The following is a 21918-nucleotide window of genomic DNA, read 5'->3' as shown; positions in this document are numbered from 1 at the left end:
TCTCATTTCTCAGTTATCTTTGAATTCTTGTAAAATTGGTCCGCTGGCTCTTCTTCAAGTCCCATAGGCAAGTAACCTCTTATGTTGAACCTCTCGATCCAAGACGACCCCACATCATACTCTATCATTACCCCTATCTCCAATTTGCAATAGTTAAAATAAACTGTAGCAGAAAGACATCCTTCTAGAATAACCAGATGATAATCATACCCCTTTAAAGTTGTACTTGGGACCTCCCGAGATTGCTCGTCTTCAAAGTCAAACGAGATGATCTTGGTCCCTCGGTGGAGTCTCTGTGGCCAAGTCACCTAATGGAGTCTTCCATTAATGAAGACCTGTGATGGCCACTGATAAAGGTTGCAAGCCATTAGATAAGCCATGGAGGAGCAGAAGACCATGTGAATCATGGTGAGTGAGATTAGGAAGGGCCAATTGTAAAGCTTACGATCCAAGATGTACTTGTTGTAGATGACGATCGAGAAGCCAAGGGCGATCCAGATCATCACGTATAGGTAGGAGAGAATATGACTTTAGGTGGCTAGGGTTGCAGAAGTAGTCTGCTTATATAAAACCAGGTTGAAATAAAATGCAAACCCGTTAACTAGTCAAGTTGAATACCCGACCAGATAATAACCCGATAAAATACAGGTTAGGTCGGGCCATTTTAATTGGACCCATCAGATATACAAGTCATATGCACAGCCTTAATTATATGAGATGAGATTAGATTAGCCTATTCTCTCTCCTCTCTCTCTCTCTCTCCCCCCCCCAAAGTTATCGTCAAGCTCTCTATCCTCAAGCTTGAATATCTCTCTTTCTCACTCCTCAGTAACTCTCACTCTTTGTCCTTTTTTTTGGTTTCTTTAAAATTGCTCTTACGTTTAAATTAAGTTACAGGATTGTTATCATATCTCAAACTAACAATTTTTCTAGGCACCACTGCTCCTAAAATATTTGGGTTTCATTTCCTAAAACCAATCAAGTGGTTCCTTTTGCAATTGATTCTCTAGAAAAACCCAAAACAACAAGTTCCCCACAATTGATACACAATCTAAGGGCTTCGAAGTGGGAAAGCCATGTGCACGTATATATATGAGCTCACCACATCGCACTCTCCTCCAATTCCTATAACAAATTAAATAAGGGACAAAACAAAATGAAAGCATGCATAATAGACCTGTTAATAGGGTTGTAAATGAACCAATCTGTTCGATAGCCCGCTCGGTACTCATCCAATTAAACTCGAATTGAGCTTGACTCATGAAAAAAAACACGCACGTGAAAGCAAATACTCGTTCAATTAGTAAATAACACACATCTGATAAAACTCGACTCGACTCAGATAAGGCTCATTAAGACCTGCTCATTGATGTCTGATTCGACTTGTTAGCTTGACTTGATTAAAACTTATTCATATATTAATAAATATATACATACACCTATGTATATATGTATATATATGTATTGGCTAATAATATAAGCATAATACTTTTATAATTAAATATATAATATGTAACTTAATTATTTATGTTATATATTGAATATACTTCATAGTTATATTTTATAATTTGTATAATAATTAATCGATAAGATTTGATAATTTCATATATTAATATGTGAGAACCATATATGAAATAGATATATTTTATCATATTATATGTTTGTATTAATCTGTAGGCATATAATATATTGTTATTATAAATAAATATTAACTAGTTAGATATTAATTACTTGTAAAATTTTAAAATATTATAATTCAATAGAGGTGTTAACGTAGTGTTTCGCAAGTCTTTGGGCCAGGCTCTCAGAAACTTGGGTCTTCAATATTGAGCCTGCGGACACAAAGAAAACACCAAGAGATGAGGGCCGTGGTGGTGGCCGCAGAGTCTTCAATGCCAAAGTCAATATCGTTTTAAAGTTTAGTCCAAGTATGTAAAGAGTTCATAGTACCCGTAGATCGTCTTATATACCTGATTTATGGGGGTCAACTACCCATTCCCTGTGTCAGAGGTACATTTCATTTCAACCGTATCTTCAATCATATATCATAAATGCAACGTGACCTTCTATCCCATCTGTCTGGTGGTAGGCGTGTCATGTCGGATTCCCCTCCCTCCTTACTTGTTGTCAAGGGATCAAGCGTTCTCTACGTTTACTGATTAAGTAGAAATAATATAGATAATGAGTATTTAAATTAAAGATTTTTTATCTAAGTTTCTCTACAAATACTCATTTAATCATTATTTTGTATAATGGACACTCAATGGTGAAGAAAAAAGAAATAAGGGGCAAAACAGACTTTTTCACCCTTTTTGCACCCACTACACCTCCACACCACCACTGAGAGCATTCAGCTTCCTTTAGGTACCGGATGGAATTGGAGAGGAGTTGGTTAGATACGGAGCAAAGGATGGAAAATGGGAAGATAAAAAGCAGAAGAAAGGAGAAGAAGAGGTAGCTGGGACGGGATTCAAAAGAGACTTCTAGGTTTTTGTTATTACTATTTTTGCTTTTCATTTTATAGTCGAGATGGTTTCTATTTGTTCTGTTTTAATTTTATGGATGAATCCTGAGATGAAGGGGGAGTAGTTTACTGAACCCTAAGTCAAAGGAAATCATTGTGCAGTGTTAATCCTCAAGGGATTCGACTTTCAGACTATATTTAATTGCATTGTTCTTTGAGTTCTTCACCCCCGTATTCAATGAAGTCTTGGATTTGTTTCACTCTTTTTGATCTATTGTAGATTAACAGCACATTAGATACTTGAAGTGTGGAAGATTTTATTACTTTGCATTTATTAGTTTAAACTGGGTTGATAAAAGACTTATTGAAGTTATTTCTTTTCAATTTCTTGATTGGGCGTATATGAGATTATCATCCAAATGTTTTAACCTAGACTGGTATGACATTTGAAGAAAATGTTGAGATAGATTAACTCGTGGATTACTCATTGCATGTAGGTTGCCCAAGACTTAGGTTTCCTTACATTTAATTCAATCAGTAACTCTGTTACACAGTTTGACTTTGTGTTGGCATTCTCTAGCATAAGTTTTTTTTTTCTCTCTTAGCAATTTGTGTTGATTTGCCTAACTCTAGTTAAATTTCAGAATCAAATGAAGGTTCAATCGGATTAGTGATTGAACATTTGTTATATATATATATATATAAAAAAAACAAACAAAAGGGGGAAAATAGATTCTCAATTTAGGTAGTGCCTCTTAGTCAACTCAGTGGCTAAAGAGGTGCCCTTAAAAGAGAAGCATCCCTTCTTGTCAATTGGCCTCATTTTGAACTTAAGTTGCCTTAATCTTTATGAAATCGATCTTGGAAAATACACTGCACATCAACTTAATACCTCTTGCACTTGGGAGGTAAAAAAATTGGAGAACCATTTACCGCCTGTTTGCATGTTCCGACCCTCTGGGACTAGGCGGCGTAGGGGGAAGCCAGGGTGACTTGTCTATTGTTCCCTTTCCTCTAGGGTCAGGGGTCCTCTGTGGGTCGAGTGGTTGCCCAGGTGGCCTGAGCTCCTTATATCTGAGCTTAGGCTCCTGGGCTAAATGGAGAAAAAATCTACTTACAAGAGTTTCTACTTATTAGTTGTACAAATTTAATTTTAAATTTTTTTATTTATCTAATTTATTAATTATTAAATCTTATTAAAAAAACAATTTGAGTTGAGCTTGAGCTCGTTTGTTGGACGAGCTCGAGCTATGAGTTTAGCTTACCGATTTAAGATCGAACAAAGAATAAATAAAAATTTCGAGCTCGGTCTTGAACTCAAATATTTTGAGTAGAGTCGAGGTCATAAAGACTAGAGAGTGTTTAGGAGGATTATTTCCTCTAATCATTTCTACCATAAATAATATAGATTTCTTGCGTGTGAGTTTCTTATTGAACGATATAAAAGAAAACTTCTCACTGCGTCCATTTTTAAGATTTTCTCTTTTAATATTATCTTTCCCTCGTTCGTTCATATTTCCATGTTTCTATCATTGTTTTTTATCCAATCAAATATAAGTAATTATCTTCACACAAAAATATGATTAATATTACTCAATATTCCTTTTACTATTATCATCTTATCATTTTATGATGTGGTATTAACAGATTAAAAATTATTTATTATGTTTAACTTTTGAGCCTATCATTTAATGTCACATTAAAAGATATTGAAAAAATGATAATAAAAAATATGATAAATAGATTTGTCTAAAATATATACCCCTTTCCTTCACTTTCTTTCAACGAACTGTAATGCTATAAGTGATAGAACTATTACAGATACAAATAAATTATACGAAGTAAATCTACAAACTGATGTGATTTTATGAAATCTATTATATCTATTTTATAATAAAAGTCATTTTACAATCTGACATACCATATCAAGCCATATAAGTTTATTTTTATGTAAGCATTTTATAGTTGAAGTATTTTTCTTTGCATAAAGTCATAAGATTTCGATTGTGTTTCTCACACCAAGTAATAGTATATTAGTAATACTCCCACTCACTCAATTTCTTGTTACTTTTAACCAGAGTGTATAGTTGATCTCTTATTAACATCATTGACAAAATGATACATGGAAATGGACAAACAATCAGATAGGGCTTAAACTTATAGACTTAAGGTCATATTTAGAGGTTAGACTCAATTGAAATTAATTCAATTTAATCTAATTTTAAACTGGGTCTAACATCCAAACATCAAACTTTTTGCTTGCGTTTGAATGTTGAGTTAAGTTGAGTTGAGATTACTTAACTCATTTCAACTCAAAATCTCTTTATACGGAAACCCATAACTTTTTTCAACTCAATACTTATTTACACGTTAGATCTATAACATTTTTTAACTTTTTATAAATACATTTAAACTCATCTTATGTGAGTCTAACAAAATTCACTCAACAATCTTAACTCACTATTATTTATAAAGAATCAACTCATCTCACTTAACTTAACATCCAAACATGTTTTTAAACTTCAAAGACATTTAAGTGAATTTAAAACAATTATAAAATAAAAACCCAACAGAGACTAGTAGTTGAGCTAGGAGTTTTTTTTTTTTTTTTAATTAATGTTGTGTAGCAAATCCACTGTAATGAAAATATTGATAATAAAATATCCCACTTCGAGGGTGAGAAATCCTCCAAAAAATCGAGAGAATAAGAAGAAAAAAATTGGTTTCTATTACGTTCTGGATGCTCCCCTAGAGCCCCCTCGGCTCGGTCCATAGTGGTGATGTTCTAACCAAGTCATCCCTCACATGGGCTTTGGGCTGAAGGAAAAACATTAAAATGACAAACTACAATGAGATGGTACTCAATGGGCCTGACCCCATTAGCCTACTACAACTAAAGTCCAGTTAAAATAATACAATCCCAAACATGCAAGCCGTTGAGCTGCGACATGTTGTCTTGTCCATTTAATCTCTTAAAGTTTAAACAAGATTTTTATTTTCACACGTGGTGCTGATCCCATCTCAAAACGTGAGGGTTTTCGTCATCTTGGAATCTCAATAAAGCGGTCAAAGTCAACCAGGAGGTGCCAGCCCAGGCAATGCAAGGAAGTGCAATCTAACGGTCATTCAAACAGAGGAGACTTAGATCTAACCCTTAAATTATTTCAACTTTTAACAGGTCAGTGGGTGCTCTCCCTGAGTCTCTGCTCCCCGCGCCGCCCATCTCGTATTTGCCAGCAAAATCAAGCACATCACCCGGCTGTGTCACCCGCACCCAAATTCTTCTGATTCCACTTAGATTCTTATATATATATATATATATATTTTTATTTTTATTTTTATATCAAAACTCACAAAGACCTAATAATAATTTTAGATTTTCTATTCCATTTTCCAATATCAACAAATGTTACGATATTAGATATTCCTTTTAAGAGCCATGCCATTGCCAGCCTGACTTTCCTCCCTATTTCATTTTTTCAAATCTTTAATTAGTAGGTTTTACTTAATTATCTAAATTAAGAGTTTTTTCTCAAGATATCCTATTTTAATTGAGATGGATTATGCTCATTTAAAATATAATTAATTTAAATTAAAATAATTAAAATATCTAATCTTTTTAGTCAAAGGAATGCCATTTTATTCCTTGTGAAATAAAGATAAATTTTATTTCTATCCTCTCTTGGACATAAGGAATTCGGCATTCATTATTCACGTGTAAGGGAAGAAATGGATAAAGGACGTAAAAAAAAAAAAAAAGAAAAAAGAAAAAAAAGGGCGTGATATTATTGGTTGGGGACAGAGCTACATCACCCGCGGTTTACGGACATTGTTTTTCCTTATACAATTCGCCGTTGTTTCGCAATCTCCTCCTACCTTCCCCCTTCTCCAAATCTGTTTCTTTTTTGCTTTTCTTTCTCCTCTTCCCCATAATATATAGGAGGACTGATTTTAGTTCAAGGAATCGAAAGCTTCTTTTATTTAAGCTTCTGGCGTCTTCCTCTTTCGGCGACAGACAATGGCATTCATCAACACATCTTCTCCTTCAACAACAGCTCTCTCTCGCCTCCAGTTAGTCCTCCTTTCTCTCCATTCTCCTTCTATTGCGTCGATCTTGTGTTTTTCTCATCATTTACATGTAGCGTTTGGGTCTTTAGAATTGAACTCCATCTGGGTTTTGTTGGGTTTCTCTTAGCAACTACTCTTGTTAAATCTTCTACAAGCTCCCTGTCTGGATCTTATTTGTTTACCAAACTTGCGCACATTAATGGTCCACCGCGTCATATTTTCAAATTCGTAATCTTTGTGACACCAACCATATCCCGTTGGTAACTATTTTTGGTTTTATTTACTTGTAACCGCCCTTGCTTTATTGATGCTGTATGTGTTGTGTTCATTTACTTTTTCCCTTATATTGATCCGATCCATGTTTTCCGTGGATATGCATTATTTATTACTTAAGAATAAGGTATAGTTTGTGACATGCATTCTATTGTGTTGAACGAAAAGACTCTTCTTTTTAAATTTCTGAGACAACAAAGGTTGGACAAAAAGAAATCCATGTTCAATTGTTTCTATAGTTGGATATTGGAATATACAACACTACTAAACTGCACAATTCCATGGGCTTACTTGAGTCAAGACTTCCACTACCCGAACCCATTCCATGAAAGCTTCCAACTGTATGAAGTCGTCTACACATTCTTGCATACTACTTTGGTATATCTTGTTCCATCATGAGCATAATTTCTATTTCCTCAACCTGCCCTAGCTATAATACTAAAAGTATTTGAGTTTATATATAGGTCTAGAAAATGTTCAGGTTTTGGAAGTAGAGCCACTATTAAGGGAGCATGCAATTTTAATGCTGAATTTCATGATCCTTCCTTTCTATTGTTTCTGATCCTACTCTATTCAAATACTTTCCGACCATCTCCTATATGTAGGTTATGCAAAAGCTTCAATTTGTTCAACCGGTTGCACTCGGTGAATCCTTCTCTGGCAAAAAGGTATACAGCTGATTTTCCCTTGATCCGGTTGGGTGGGAAATTGCCCTTAAGTATTAAGGGTGTTGGTAAGACTGGAGCTACAGTCATATCTGGTGAAGGTGACCTTCTATCTTATGCCAATGAGAATGGTGTTGAGGAAAATAACTCTCTCATTGGTGATCAATCAGTTGGACTTGGCATACAGCCTGATGTTGTTGCATTCAGAACACTTGCAGCAGATACTGCTCTTACGGGGAATGGCTTTCCCATTTATGATGAATTTGATATGGATCTCCCTACAGAAGGTTTTTCTTCCATCCCCGAGGCCATTGAGGACATTCGCCAGGGAAAGGTGGCCTATTTCCTGAGTTCTGTCTTGTTACAAAATCTGTTAGCATTAGAAGTTTTCTTAAAAGAAAATTAATGTACCTTAATAGTTGTCTTTCCACATCTTATAATTTATTGCAATACAGATTGTAGTGGTTGTGGATGATGAGGACAGAGAAAATGAAGGAGATTTAATTATGGCGGCACAGTTGGCAACGCCTGAGGCTATGGCTTTCATAGTGAAGCATGGAACTGGCATAGTTTGCGTGAGTATGAAAGGTAAAGACCTGGAGAGATTACAGCTCCCTCTGATGGTGGCCCAGAAGGATAATGATGAGAAACTTTCAACTGCTTTTACAGTGACTGTGGTATGTAGATTTCCTAGTTGATAGTTATCTGTTTGCAACTTTTGTTTCATTCCAATAGTTTGGTCTTTGTTATCATTTATCTTTGAAATAAGCACAACCCCTCATCCAAGTGTTGACGAACTCCATTCTAACATTTTAAAATTCAAATTTTTTTGATTAGTTGTAAAAAGTTTTATTGAAAAATGAAAGGCATAACCTGAGCACACAATACACATACAAGAGAAACACCTAATTAGAAATAGATAAGGATACAAGAGAACTATGAAAATTTAGTCCATTAAAGTCTACAGAAATTTCCCAAGGAAAGAGGAATGAATAAGAAAATTTTATGCTCATCCATTGTTCGCTTGCAGTTTTCAAAATTTTTAGCATTCATTTCCCTCCAAATACACTACAATAGATGGGGGTCATCTTCCACACTACTACAATTTGTAAAATGTTATATGACCCTTTCAAATTTGCAAGCAATCTACTAACATTCTAAGCATGCTAAAAATTTAAATTTTAACTACCTATTTAAAAAACATTGGTGATTATGATGACGACCATGATAACAAAACCTTTTAAAAGCTTGAGCTACTATATCAATGAAATTATTATGAATTTAATTGCAAATAAGAGTAATTTACTGTAGTATAAATTCGTTTTTATATACATAATCTCTATATTCTTTTCTATAACAATAATTGATATTAATCATGCTATATTTGTAGGATGCCAAACATGGTACAACCACAGGGGTATCTGCTCATGATAGGGCAACAACGGTATTGGCTCTTGCATCCAAAGACTCAAAACCTGATGATCTCAACCGTCCGGGTCATATTTTTCCATTGAAATATAGAGATGGTGGTGTTTTGAAAAGAGCTGGGCATACTGAAGCTTCTGTGGATCTTGCCGTGCTTGCTGGGTTGGATCCTGTTGGAGTTCTATGTGAGGTTGTGGATGATGACGGTTCCATGGCTAGATTACCAAAGCTTCGCCAATTTGCAGAGCAGGAGAAGTTGAAAATTATATCCATTGCTGATTTGATTAGGTACAATTTACCTCTGTTTTGTAGATTTTTACTTTATACTCGTTTTGTAAGCCTTATGTACACTTTATTAGGCCTGTTCTGGTGACTTGCCTTTTCATTGTGTTGGTTCATTGCAGAATCAGTTCAACATCTTGTCACAAACTTAGATCATGTATTTTAATTTTATATATTCTAAAACAAATGCTGAGAAAATCATGTAATATTTCATTAAAATGCAGAGGTACTTGCAAATAGTAAAAAGTCAATGAAAACGCATTTTTGTAAGGTTTTTTGTGGATGATATTTATGTGTCTTAACTACATTGATGCCTGCAAATGGTAAAAGTTTTGATGAATTGACTTATCAAAAACAAAAAAAAAGTTTTAATGAATTGCCATAATGTATTACTGTGCATCTATTTGTATAGAGCATTCTTATATACATCTAAGGAAGGTTTAGTTTTAATATTTTCAACAGATAGTTGGAAAGTCAGACATCTTGGGATGCTTTGACCATTCTAGTTGCTTAAGACTCCGACCAGTATTTTCAAGTTTCAACTTAAACCGGTACCTTAGGCCAACACAAACTGGTCTATAGATAGGTTGTCAGCTCAAAATCTGTTTCAGAAAGAATGTCTCAGACTGGCCTGGGTCCTGAGACAGTGAACCTAGTTGTGTGCTTGTGGGTCTGGTAACACAATGCATGTGTTTTGTTGTGTGTTGGGGGAAGGGGGGATGCCGGGATGGTGAGGGGGAGTAAAGCTGGAGAAGCTTATTCATTTGTTCTACATTGCTTGTAAATGGCTGTATGTTAGTATAATTGTGATTTTTGTGCACATAGTTTTCTGGAATCCCATTTGTTCAGGAACTATTTTTTGTTTTCTTAGTCAATTCCTATATCGAGATGTTTGCTGCATAAAAGAGGGCTCCATACGAGTTCTCTGCTGTTACGTTAAAACATAAAAGAGGGCTCCATTCTAACATGGATAGTCATTGTCAGGTATAGAAGGAAAAGAGATAAATTAGTCGATCGCTCTGCTGCTGCCAGGATACCTACAATGTGGGGGCCTTTTACTGCCTACTGTTATAAATCCATTTTAGATGGGATTGAGCACATTGTAATGGTTAAGGTAAGCAATGCTTGAAATTTTTATTGTATAAAAACTACATGGTTTTCACAGAAGCAAAATGAAATTGATTAAAGGGCCAAAAGTCTATGACAACAGTTCAAATCATGTATTGATACGTGAGTTATCTACCTACTAAAAGTTATAATATGAAACATGATTAATACAGAGCCGCTCAGTACATTCATCAAAACCCTGATGTCTGTCCAAAAACTTAAATCTAAAGGGAGATATAAGGCTTTTCTTTTTATTTTTATATGTATAAGGATTTTTGGGCTAGCATTACTTGTCATACTGATTTTTAACTACGCCATGCATCAACAGGGTGACATTGGGGATGGGAAGGATATTCTTGTGAGAGTACACTCAGAATGCCTCACGGGAGATATTTTTGGATCGGCAAGATGCGACTGTGGAAACCAGCTGGCACTTGCCATGCAGCAGATTGAGGCTGCTGGAAGGGGTGTATTGGTGTACCTCCGTGGACATGAAGGGAGGGGCATTGGTTTGGGCCACAAGCTTCGTGCTTACAATCTACAAGATGATGGGCGTGATACAGTGGAAGCCAATGAGGAGTTAGGCTTGCCTGTTGACTCCCGAGAATATGGCATTGGTGCACAGGTACTCTTAATTACAAATTCTATTTTGCAGGACTTATAACACATTAAAATAGTAATGTAAAGGCATTTGACTACTTATTATAATCATAAATCTTTGAAATGCTTTTGGAACCAATTTCTAGAATTGGAGAAACTTTTGAAATGCTTTTGGAATCAATATTTAGGGGTTGGAGAAACTTTGTCAGCAATATGAAAGACATCTTTTAGTGTAGCTCTGAATGCCTAGGCTTTAAGATTGTTGCAATTTTTTGTTCTTAAATATGAATAACATTATCTGACAACTTAGTTAATGTCCCATCGTAATTGTATATCAAGAGTTAGATGCATATTTGCTTCATTTACATGCTGAACTCCAATAAAACTTGGGTAGATATTGCTAATTTTAGTCTAAAGAGCATGAAGACATCCTAAAATGTTTATTCATGCTTTGTTTGTTTATAAAGAAGATGATTACGAACCCAATAACAGTAGTTCCAACCTGAAATGCATGAACATATCTTAGATGTACCTTCCCTTGACATGAATTTATTGGCTTTGTCACTGCAGATGCTTAGGGATTTAGGTGTTCGAACAATGAAGCTAATGACCAACAACCCTGCTAAGTATGTTGGGCTCAAGGGTTATGGTTTGGCGATTGTGGGCAGGGTGCCATTATTAACTCCAATTACAAAAGAGAACAAGAGATATTTAGAGACCAAGCGTGCTAAAATGGGACATGTTTATGGTTTGGAATTTAACGGTCGATTAAGTAGTCTTATCAGTGGCAACGGTAAACAGAGTGTCAGTGGTGCATCCAATGCTGTTTCTGAGGCTTGAGTCAGGTTGCCTACACTACAACGGTCAGCTGGTTAATGCAGTAAAAATAGAAATCTTAGACTCGCAGGATTCACTTTTCATATACAGACACTTCTGACTTTGGCGAAGTTGGTATTTTCAATCACATGGATTAATGTGATACAGTTCATTCTTTATAGACTTAGCCTGAAGTTAAAGCATGAGTTGCATGCTTCGTCAAAAGTTCTCACAAACATTTTTGCCAGGTCTATTGTAATGTCATTCATTCTTTTGTCTATCTATCAAGTGTAATTCTGAAAAAGGAAATCCATTCCATTTAATAAAAGATATATTCTCTTTGATGGCTTGCTTGATGAGTTTCTGAGTTACAGCGGGTTCTTGAAGAGGTCACAGCTATTTGAATTCAGATGAATATTCTCAATGATTTTACCATAGGAAGAATGTGGGAACGAGCGGTACTTTTTACTTAATTTATTGGATTGAGAATTGATGCAATGAACTGGAGCTATTTGCTTACTCTTGCAGGCTCTAAAGGAAGACATCCCCCCCCCCCCCCCCCCCCCCCCCCCCCAAAATAAACAAAAAAAAAAAACAAAGAAAGAAACAAAATACAACTAAATGAAGTGTTCCTTTCAAAAAAAAAAAAAATGAAGTGTTGTGTGCGTGGCATTAGTGGCACAATAATTAATTAATGAAATATAATTGATAGAAAAAATAAGATTATTTAGTTATAGAGTAATGATTGATACATTTTTATGATAGGCAAACATCGCCCATTTTTTTAAAAAAAAAAATGACATCTATCATGAAAAATTTGATTTTTTAATGTGGATGTTAGATTTTTCATACTATTTTTTTAAGAATAGGAAACTTACCCACAATTATTTCTACATACTTTTTATGTATTCCACTGGTATAATTGAATAAAACAGTTATTTGAAATTAAAAAATAAAAATAAAGTAGCTGATCAAATTAGTATAGTGCATAAAGAATATGCAAAAATGATTGCACATATATTTTTTATATAGAAACTTAAACACTAAAAAACTAAAAAATAATTTTAAACTGAATTTAACATTTAAAAACTTAGCTCTTAAATCATTATACTTATATCAATTCAAAATTTTTTTACATATAAGACTCATAACTTTTTTTCAACTCAACACTTATTTACATGCAATATCCATAACTTTTTTCAACTTTCTATAAATATATATAAATTCATCTTAACATCTAAATATATTTAAACTTACCTTAAATGGGTTCATCTCAATTACTATCTCAATTCACTTCTATTTATAAAGTATTTATTTATTTCAACTTTTTTTTTTGAAATTTTATTTATTTCAACTTAGTTCAACCTCTAAACTGTCTAAATTTTCTATTTTTTGCTTGGGGCCCAAGAATGACTTTTGAGAGGGCATTTGTAATCGTAATGTTACTATACACGGTCCCACCGCGTGAAGAAACCCTCGTCCTGTTAAACGTACACACAAAGCTTCAATTTTTCGACCGTTACGCACATGGCAAAGCATCCGATGTCACATTTTTTTTTCCTACTTCCCCGCATTTTTCGCTTTCCTCAAAGTAGCCAACCAAAGACTAGACTACGCGTCCCACCGTCTCTTCTTTAGCCAACTGACCTTTCTCTTCTTTATTGGTAACCAATAACGAAATCACAAAACCGCGTTTCTTTTTCAAAACTCTAAAAACGATTACCCACCGTCCGATTATTCACCTTAGAATCTTGGATGCGTGATCGAGACGTTGCTGCTAAATGACTAAATTACCACCACCACCATATATAAATATAGACGCACTCGTTCTCTTCGTCTCACTCACACTCTTATAATCATCTCACTCTCAAAAAATTTCTGTAATGGCTCGCTTTAGCTTTCCTTCATTGATGGTAATGCTGGTAGCATTCTCTGTGGCCTCCACCATGGCACAATCCCCGGCGCCGTCTCCCTCAAAATCCCCACTAGCGAGTCCACCAACGAAACGCCTTGCTCCTGCGCAGTCTCCGGCCGCAACGACTCCCGCATCTGCGCCATCCCCTGTGAAGACTCCGCCGACGAGTGCTCCGTCCCCGACAGTGGTGACCTCTCCGCCGTCGCCTTCTCCTGAGGCTTCGGCGAGCCCTCCTGCGTCGATTGCTGCTACACCTTCGGAAGCTCCTGGGCCGGCGGAGAACAGCGCGGTTTTGAGCAGAGTCGGGTTTGCTGGATCTCTGGGCGTCGGAGTATTCGCAGCAGCAGCTTTGCTTTTTTGAAACCGCCGTGGGATTTACTTACGTTTTAGAGGGAATGTAGTGGCGTTATTAGATCCATTTTATTTAAGTTTTAGGGGTAATATGTGGCCTTATTAGATTTATTTATTTATTCATCTTTTTATTTGTTTCATATTCATTGGGGATTTAGTTTGGTTTTCCTTTACAGTTTGAGTTTGTCACTTTGTCATATACATTTATATAATTTGGGCTCCTTTTTTTTATCTTAATCAATATTTGTCATCAATTACGTTACGCTCCACTTATCCTAAAATAAAAATAGTTTTTTTTTTAATTACAACTACTCTAAAATATAAAAATAAAATAAATAAAATATAAGCTAAAAGTATAAAAAGATATTTTTTATTCTATATTTTCACAATTTTTTGTTTTTGTGGGATAAAACATGAATAATAAGATCTAAAATAAAATTAAAATACTTTTAATACAACCTGTTTATTAAAAATGTGTTAAGGATATATATATCATTAAAATAAAAAAAATAATAAATAATCTATAAAATCTAAATAATTTTTTGTAAAAGAGGATCAAATTAATTTTGTTAAAAAGGGGCCCAACACAAAATAAAATTAATATTATTTTATTAAATTATAAAATATTAATAATATATATATATTTTTTTCAAACTTTAGGGGGCCCCAAAGGCCTTAATAGGTCCCCCGCCACCGGATATCATGACGATTGTCGTGGTTGTTATGATCATTGTTCTCTATATATTTCTTTTTGGTAAGTATTTTGAGATATCAATTGCTATAAGAATCTCAGTCTTCCTTTCCATATGGACTATAAACTTTTTGACAGCCAATTCAACACGGGGGCACAACCATATATGGTCAAAATCTTTGCGATACTTGCGTTTAAAATCATTATTATATCCCTTTAACTTGACTGATGACATGGAAAATAAAAATGTTCAGTTGTAATTCTTGTCGCCTCTAAAACATCCTTTCACTTTTAGCTACGATGTATATATCCTATAAACATTTTGCTTTATTGTAATTTAATAATGTTTGAGAAATTCAAACTAGATTTTAATTATTGTAGAATATTATATATATATATATATATATACATAGACGTCTCTCTCTCTCTCTCCATATCATTTTTAAGTGATCTCCATTTAAAATGTTTATTTATAAATTCATTTAAAATATATTCTACCAATTAATGTGATTGAAGATAATAAAACTCAAGATGAAAATCAACATTACTTTAATCTGTATTTTTTTTTTCATTCTTTTTTCGTTGTTCAAATTGGAATAATTTCGGCAATACAAAATAGTGTAAAAATAAAAAATTTCAAAATTTAAAACTAAAAAAAGTAGAAATATATATCAGAACAGGAAAAATATTATACATTTGGAGATAAATTTTTAAGAAGAATTATATTTGCAAATCAGATAAGGAGGGATGCTAACAAGGTAATAAATTAATAATTATTTGATAAGATAATTAAAATATTGATTTACAATCTGATTTGTAGACTTAATTTTATTGAAATTTGTAATAAATAAAAGAGCCGTGCTATTTCTATTGAATGTTCGGTACCAAATAGTGTAAATTTTTTTCTTTATTTTTTCTTCAAATATTATATAAATATTTTTTAAAAAATAAAATTTAGAAAATTATTAAATAAAAAAATAAAAATAAAATTCCCAACAAAAATTAAGTAAAATTACCACTTTGGAATTTTTCAATTGAGTGGTGCTACTCATATGGAAACACGTGTACCGATGTTTTCTTAATTATTAAGTAAAAGAAATTGAAGAATAAAATAAAATAAAATTCGGCAGATGTATTCGGTGGAGTGGTGTTTCTCTTTTCAATTTTGTGCTCCAAAGTGGTCCCAACACGTCTTTCTATTATCTGCACCGTACGATTTCCGACCGTTACAAGCAAAGGTACTCAATCTTACGGTTCACATTGTTGACATATCTGAGTTTCTGAATTTTGAAACACGCGTAGACCAATGATTTGATGACAGCCGTAACTTTTTAGCCAAGCATCAAACCCGTGTTTTGAAATTTTGGTCTGAGTTGTCCACTCGGTCTATCACCATGATATCACAGTTGCATCGCGAAGAAATTTCCAACCGTCGGATATCTAGAAATATGATGAACGACCCCTCTAGCGTCCCTCCTATAAATTAACGCCACCTGCTTCATCTTTCACAAAACCTCCACATTCTCTCACTATCACAGTTTTTCATCCTCACACGTTCTCGCTCTCTCCGTCTATTTGAAACTCGTAGAATGGCTCACTCAGGCATTTTCATTCTTACGCTACTGACGGCAATGTTGGTGAGTTCCACCATAGCACAATCTCCAGCGTCGTCCCCGAAGACATCTCCACCGGCCTCGTCTCCCACCTCTCCGGCTGTGACTCCTCCAGTTTCTGCTCCTTCTCCTCAGGCTGCTGCTCCATCTCCGACCGCAGTTAACTCTCCTCCGTCGCTGTCTCCCGCGTCCTCCGAAGCTCCAGCGAGCCCTCCCTCTTCGATCTCGCCACCGTCCGAAGCACCGGGACCGGCCGAGAGCGGGGCGGTTTCGAACCGTCTCGCATTCGTTGGATCTGTGGCTCTAGCCGTGTCCGCTGGGTTTTTGATAATCTAGAGGTGATAGAGCTGCTCGGACTACTTTACCATGGGGATAGATCCTTAGTTATTTGTTTGTGTACTTAATAATATTCATTTCGGCTAGGACATAAATTTCTTGTTATATTCTTTGAGATTTGTTATATGTATCAGCTTATCAATTTATTAAAACTTAAATTATTTGAAATTTTAGCAATTGATGGATTCGATTTTCTAATATCATTCAAAGAAAAAAAAGAGGAAGAAAAATAAAAATAACAACTTGGCGGTAAACAGAATGTTTTCCAATATGCATAAATCCCGGAAAATTTGTGAAATTACGGTCAATTTTATGAATGATGCCGTAGATGACGTAATTCCTTGTGAGCAAATTTGGATCCGGCTCGTCCAGCCACTCTGCGAATCTGATTTCACAAACTCATCGCGAGTGATTACTACTTGCAAAAGATAAAAAGGATTTTAAAACGTGATTACTTTACCTTGCGAACAGAACTAAACGATGTGTTATTATTTGATTTTGTTTTTTGGTTGGTGTTTAACGGTTTAATTGAGAAGTTGAGAGATTTACGCTGTCGTGCACTGCAATTTGAAAACCCACCACCATCAGAGATTCAGAATCGTCGGGAGATTAGGGGGCCGTGGGGAGATAAATCACAATGACATAACAATTGACATCTGTAACGGAGAAGCCGTTTCAATTGGACAAACTTATTTTTTTCCCGAATGTTTTCAGCCATTTTTGAAGAAAGATAAATGTTTCACGTAATCCGACACCACACATTTTATATATTAAAATATTATTTTTATTATTTTTATTTCATTTTATTCTTATTAAATTAATTAAATTATTTTATTTATTATCCACATATTATATATTTATTATAGAAAAAAAATTAAAATAAATGTGATGTGTGAAGTGCGAGAATAACAAGAAGAATTTTTTCTTAAAAAAACAGAAAAACATAAGAAGGTATAGAGAAATAATAGTCTTTCTACGACGACGTTTTAAATTAGGTAGGCAATTGAAAGCGAAAGCAATTAATTAACGTGGTTCCAAATAACAACAGCTTGGTCCAGCCGCGTATCTCCATTGTAATTTCTGTTACTAGTGATCCACCTGCCCTTTCATTTATCCACTGTTACAGAGATAATAAGCTTACAACGGATCCAACGGTCCTCCTTCTTTGCAGTTTATATTCCCAAACCACCTGTACTCTCCAACATTAACATTAATTGACATCTATTCATTAGTGGTGAGCACAACCTTAATAGAAAAAATATTTCTTTGCAAAAACAGATATATAAAATAGAATTTCTCTAAAATAAATAAATAAAATCCAAAGTTTCTCAGCCAGCTCTAAACTCCTTCACTCAGAGGCTCTCTCGGTCTGCCACATAAACAATATCCACCGTCTATTTGCTGCTTGACGAGTCAAACCAATCAATCCAACGGTCCGTAGCTAAGACGTACCATCAGTTTTTTTTTTTTTTTTTCCCTCTAAGCATAAGACGTACCATAGTCGCCCTTGGTTCTCATTTTTCTCAGACCTGCGACGCCTCAACTGACTCTCTCTCTCTCTCTCTCTCTCTCTCTCTCTCTCTCTCTCGCGTCAATGGCGCGCGCAAGCTTCGTGATTATGATCTTGGCAATGTTTGCGGGCTTCGCATTGGCGATGTCTCCAGAGCCTACTCCGGCATGGTCCCCAGCCAACCCACCCACTTCGACTCCACCACCGTCGTCATCCACTCCTGGTGCTCCACCTGAGTATTCGACTGCTCCAGCGAAGCCACCGGCACATGCGCCGTCTCCGAATGCCACTCCTCTGCCATCTCCGCCGCTTCCTCATGCTACTTCTCCTTCTCCGTCCTCTACTCCGTTGTCGGACAGTCCTCCCGCGTCCAATGCATCCCCTCCCGAATCGCCTGCCCCGGGGAACAACGCCGCCGTTTCCAATAGATTCGCCAGCTCTGGGTCCCTGGCAGTCGTTCTCCTCACTGTCGTTTTCGCCATGTAAAGCTTTTAACTTCCTCAGCATGCGCGGCACAGAGTGGACCACTACAACACGTGTAGTACTTTATTTTCTCTTATCATTATCTATTTTTACCATTTTCTTTCTGCCTGATCTCTTTCTCTCGTTGTTTTCTATGACTGCGTTTTGGACAATTTCATATCTCGCAGACGGTGATGGGTTTGCCAATGGTGTTTTAATTCTTATGTTGATGTTTGTCATCGATCGTATCATAGTTTTAGTATGTTAGTATCATTTGACTGTAATCTTGTTGTCGCCACTCTTCAATTAACGATCTGTTTTCTGTCTCTTGAATTGCCCTTTGTTACTACTGTTTATTCTGTATGTTTATTTTGTTGATAATATTGGATGACTTTCGATTAAATCATCAAACGACCTGGTTCATCTGTTGGATTATACAGGTGAAATGATATATGAAAAACAAAAAAAAAGCAGTGCTCCAAGACATCGATGCATGCACAGTGACGGTTTTCGATGACATTGTCTTCCCCGATTGACAGGGAGGAAAGGAATGAAAGAGGGAATTAACCATATAATTGAGATACTATATATTATTAGATTATCTTAATACGAGAGATGTGCCGGAAATCTAACGAAGCCAGTTCGTCAAACAATAGAGTGTGCGATAAATTTTCTTTCTTTTCGGCCTACAAATTAAATTGAAGTCGCCAGTGGCGTTTAGATCGTTTGAACGCATCTCCAAACTTGTGAGGAGTTGTTAATTACCTCAAAACCAACGTTAATTTTGTTACAAGTTGTCCCCTACCCATAAACATTGACTCGGATGATTATATATTATTATGATCACTTGGAATAAAATTAAATAACATAAATTATATATCATTCAACTAAATACGGCCCAGTACCGTGCATGGAACCGTGGCTCCGATAGCCAACATGGGAGCAATATTTAACGACCATGGCTTCGGCATGCATATTGGTGCATGGGTCATTAATTTCTTTTTCTTTTTTTTTTTCTTTTTTAATTGAGAGCAAATATTATATATGTAAGTTTCGATGATAATTGAGAGTAATATCGTTAATTTATCATCAAATTTACTTCGTCAATCCAAGTGAAGGGATAACGTCATGAGTACGTAACAAAGAACTCGTCTTAAATGGTGAGTTGTAATGAGTCGTAGTTTGAACTTTGAAGATGTGTTTGAACTTTGAGTACGTAATTGTCGCGGTTGTTTTGAGGTTTCGCGACCAATTAATTCGTGCTTTTTAATTAGATATCGGTACGTTTACAGTTTTGATTAATATATATAAATATATAAATTTTTATTTTTATATTTGTCCCTTCAGCCCAACACTCAGCCTTTATCGTAAGCATCACTATAGGCCCATAGGGTGACTTTTGGGGTGGCCGAGAATGGAATTTGAATCTACTTTGATTAATAGACCCCTTCTTTGGCGATCATGAAGTTTACAATTATTTCTCGGCCGATCCAATAGGAAATGCCGTCCATCGGATTAAGATCGTTTAAAGTTTAAACCCCTTCATTGTTCAAAGAAACTTGCATCTATTACAGGACATATTCTAGACCGTCCCCATATCAAACATAAAATCATAAATTAAAATAATACATTTAGAACTCAACCAGTACACTAGTAATTAGTAAAGAAATGAACTAAATGTCTGTATAACTTGAATAAAAAGCATTAATATAGCATTCAATGTACGTTGTTTAAACAGTTTAATTAGGATACAAAAGATCAATATCGTTCTATATATTCACATTGCTAACAGAAAGGTCAAATTAGTAAACGACATGTACTTCTGAGCTCTAAACAATCTGAATATTCGGAATATTATTCATGTTTCTCCAAAAGAATCATTATAATTATGGTATGTATATGCAAACTTCGCTGTTTTCCACTCTGCATTACTTTTTTTTTTCCCTCCACTGCGCATTACTTGCCGGCTGCTTCGGATTCTTGCTTCGATATCTTATCGATCACGGGTTCAACCAGTGCCTCCAAGTCTTCCTTCAACACATCCACCTATATATGTTTTGATCAAGTAAAACCCAGTAAATTTCTCTACACAATCAGATGAATTACCCACAGATTCCATCTTTTAGATGAGTCATACACAATCTTGACATAATCTGTTTCCAAATTTAAAAGAAATTTCCAATACCTTGTGAATGAAATCTGTTGTTAGTTGAGCATCATGGGCAGCCTCTTTTGAAACACGTTCTACGAACAAAGCTGCTTCCTTGAGTTTACCATCTTCAGGAAGCTTTTCTGCAAACTCTGCTGAGACATTCTCTGCCACAGTAGCTACCTTTTCTACAACTTCAGCCACGATTTCAACCTCTTCGACCACCATTTCCGCCTCTCCTAAAACGTTACAAATATTTCCACAGAGGCAATACATTACTTTTTCATCAACAATATTGCGAGTGAATCACAATCTACCCAAACAGTTTTACTGAATTAGTTAGGCCAAGTTTGGAGAAGTGTTTCTTGTTTTGTAGTTGCGAGTACAAAGTCAATTTAAGATTATAGATGGAAATAGATCGAGAGCAGCAGCGAGAACATAGCATATTATACCTTCGATCCTTCGTAGTTTCCCCCAATCCCGATTCCACATTGGTAGCGAGAAAGCTAATAGAGATCCCAAGATCCATTTTGCCCTGCATGTTAATTAAGGTAATTTCATCAACTACTAGTCCTATTTTTTCTGGAAAAATTAAATCGTAGATGCCGGGGTACATACCAACGAAAGAAGATGAACTTTGGAGGGGAAGGTGCTGGCGCTGGTGCTGGTGCTGGTGCTGATATTTCAACCTTGTCATTGTCATGATTGAATTTGACCCTAGAATAAAAAAAACTAGAAGTTTATATTACTCTGAAATTTATTTTTAGGAAGATTTGCCAATTTGGAGGAGAGCTTAATGATGATCAAGCAAGAGTAATTACGTACGCGTTACCATCGAGTTTTGTCCAGTTTCCGCCAGTACTGGTGCTGAACAACCGAAACCCTCCGTTCATCCAATAACCTTTTTCAAACTTATCTACAGCAAAAACCGGACGGTATCCCCGGTACGTATAGCTGGAGCAAGATATCATGTCATGACGAAGTAATTGAAGAATACTCCGCAAGTTGCAGGAAACGGAAGCTGTTCTGAGCATATTGAATGATTTTCTTCCTTAAGGACGACACCGAAAATGACCAACCTCGGAGATTTCAAGTAGGATGAAATTTCAATTTGCCGGACAAATGCATATTTATATGCTGTTTAGCGTAGTTGAAGTTTTCCAATCGCGTTAACGTGTGGAAATGGTTGCA

At 35.5% G+C, this 21918-nt stretch overlaps 5 protein-coding genes across 5 annotated transcripts; 4 read left to right on the top strand and 1 right to left on the bottom strand.

Annotated features, from left to right (window-relative positions):
* The first annotated feature begins 6324 nt into the window (after positions 1-6324).
* On the top strand, positions 6325-12042 carry LOC122311348 (bifunctional riboflavin biosynthesis protein RIBA 1, chloroplastic-like). Its single transcript, XM_043125889.1, has 7 exons — positions 6325-6535; positions 7411-7804; positions 7926-8147; positions 8861-9183; positions 10162-10291; positions 10613-10909; positions 11455-12042. Exons 1-7 carry the CDS (start codon positions 6483-6485, stop codon positions 11722-11724), a joined length of 1689 nt encoding a protein of 562 aa, XP_042981823.1. The 5' UTR covers positions 6325-6482; the 3' UTR covers positions 11725-12042.
* Positions 12043-13525: 1483 nt separating this feature from the next.
* LOC122309053 (classical arabinogalactan protein 7-like) lies at positions 13526-14203 on the top strand. The gene has a single exon (XM_043122409.1). The coding sequence runs from the start codon at positions 13584-13586 to the stop codon at positions 13974-13976; it is 393 nt and encodes a 130-aa protein (XP_042978343.1). The 5' UTR covers positions 13526-13583; the 3' UTR covers positions 13977-14203.
* A 2043-nt stretch (positions 14204-16246) lies between these two features.
* Positions 16247-16606, top strand: LOC122309433 (classical arabinogalactan protein 1-like). Its single transcript, XM_043122920.1, has one exon. The coding sequence runs from the start codon at positions 16247-16249 to the stop codon at positions 16604-16606; it is 360 nt and encodes a 119-aa protein (XP_042978854.1).
* Positions 16607-18200: 1594 nt separating this feature from the next.
* Positions 18201-18602, top strand: LOC122309432 (classical arabinogalactan protein 9-like). Its single transcript, XM_043122919.1, has one exon. It carries the CDS (start codon positions 18201-18203, stop codon positions 18600-18602), a length of 402 nt encoding a protein of 133 aa, XP_042978853.1.
* Positions 18603-20288: 1686 nt separating this feature from the next.
* Positions 20289-21890, bottom strand: LOC122311145. The gene is made up of 5 exons (XM_043125568.1): positions 21553-21890; positions 21346-21444; positions 21180-21262; positions 20764-20966; positions 20289-20624 (listed from the first exon to the last, which is right to left on the bottom strand). Exons 1-5 carry the CDS (start codon positions 21759-21761, stop codon positions 20535-20537), a joined length of 684 nt encoding a protein of 227 aa, XP_042981502.1. The 5' UTR covers positions 21762-21890; the 3' UTR covers positions 20289-20534.
* Between the last annotated feature and the right edge of the window lie 28 nt (positions 21891-21918).

This window comes from Carya illinoinensis, chromosome 5, assembly GCF_018687715.1.
Source record: "Carya illinoinensis cultivar Pawnee chromosome 5, C.illinoinensisPawnee_v1, whole genome shotgun sequence".
NCBI classification, from domain to species: Eukaryota; Viridiplantae; Streptophyta; class Magnoliopsida; order Fagales; family Juglandaceae; genus Carya; species Carya illinoinensis.
This window is presented reverse-complemented; position numbering and strand designations above follow the sequence as displayed.

Excerpts from the sequence above, each read along its gene's own strand:
- LOC122311348 (XM_043125889.1), top strand. The coding sequence starts at position 6,483 with ATGGCATTCATCAACACATCTTCTCCTTCAACAACAGCTCTCTCTCGC. Across the intron at positions 10,292-10,612 it reads AGCACATTGTAATGGTTAAG|GGTGACATTGGGGATGGGAA; the intron begins GTAAGCAATGCT and ends ATGCATCAACAG. Across the intron at positions 10,910-11,454 it reads AATATGGCATTGGTGCACAG|ATGCTTAGGGATTTAGGTGT; the intron begins GTACTCTTAATT and ends TTGTCACTGCAG.
- LOC122309053 (XM_043122409.1), top strand. The coding sequence starts at position 13,584 with ATGGCTCGCTTTAGCTTTCCTTCATTGATGGTAATGCTGGTAGCATTC.
- LOC122309433 (XM_043122920.1), top strand. The coding sequence starts at position 16,247 with ATGGCTCACTCAGGCATTTTCATTCTTACGCTACTGACGGCAATGTTG.
- LOC122309432 (XM_043122919.1), top strand. The coding sequence starts at position 18,201 with ATGGCGCGCGCAAGCTTCGTGATTATGATCTTGGCAATGTTTGCGGGC.
- LOC122311145 (XM_043125568.1), bottom strand. The coding sequence starts at position 21,761 with ATGCTCAGAACAGCTTCCGTTTCCTGCAACTTGCGGAGTATTCTTCAA. Across the intron at positions 21,263-21,345 it reads AAGTTCATCTTCTTTCGTTG|GGCAAAATGGATCTTGGGAT; the intron begins GTATGTACCCCG and ends ATTAACATGCAG. Across the intron at positions 20,967-21,179 it reads GAAACTACGAAGGATCGAAG|GAGAGGCGGAAATGGTGGTC; the intron begins GTATAATATGCT and ends GTAACGTTTTAG.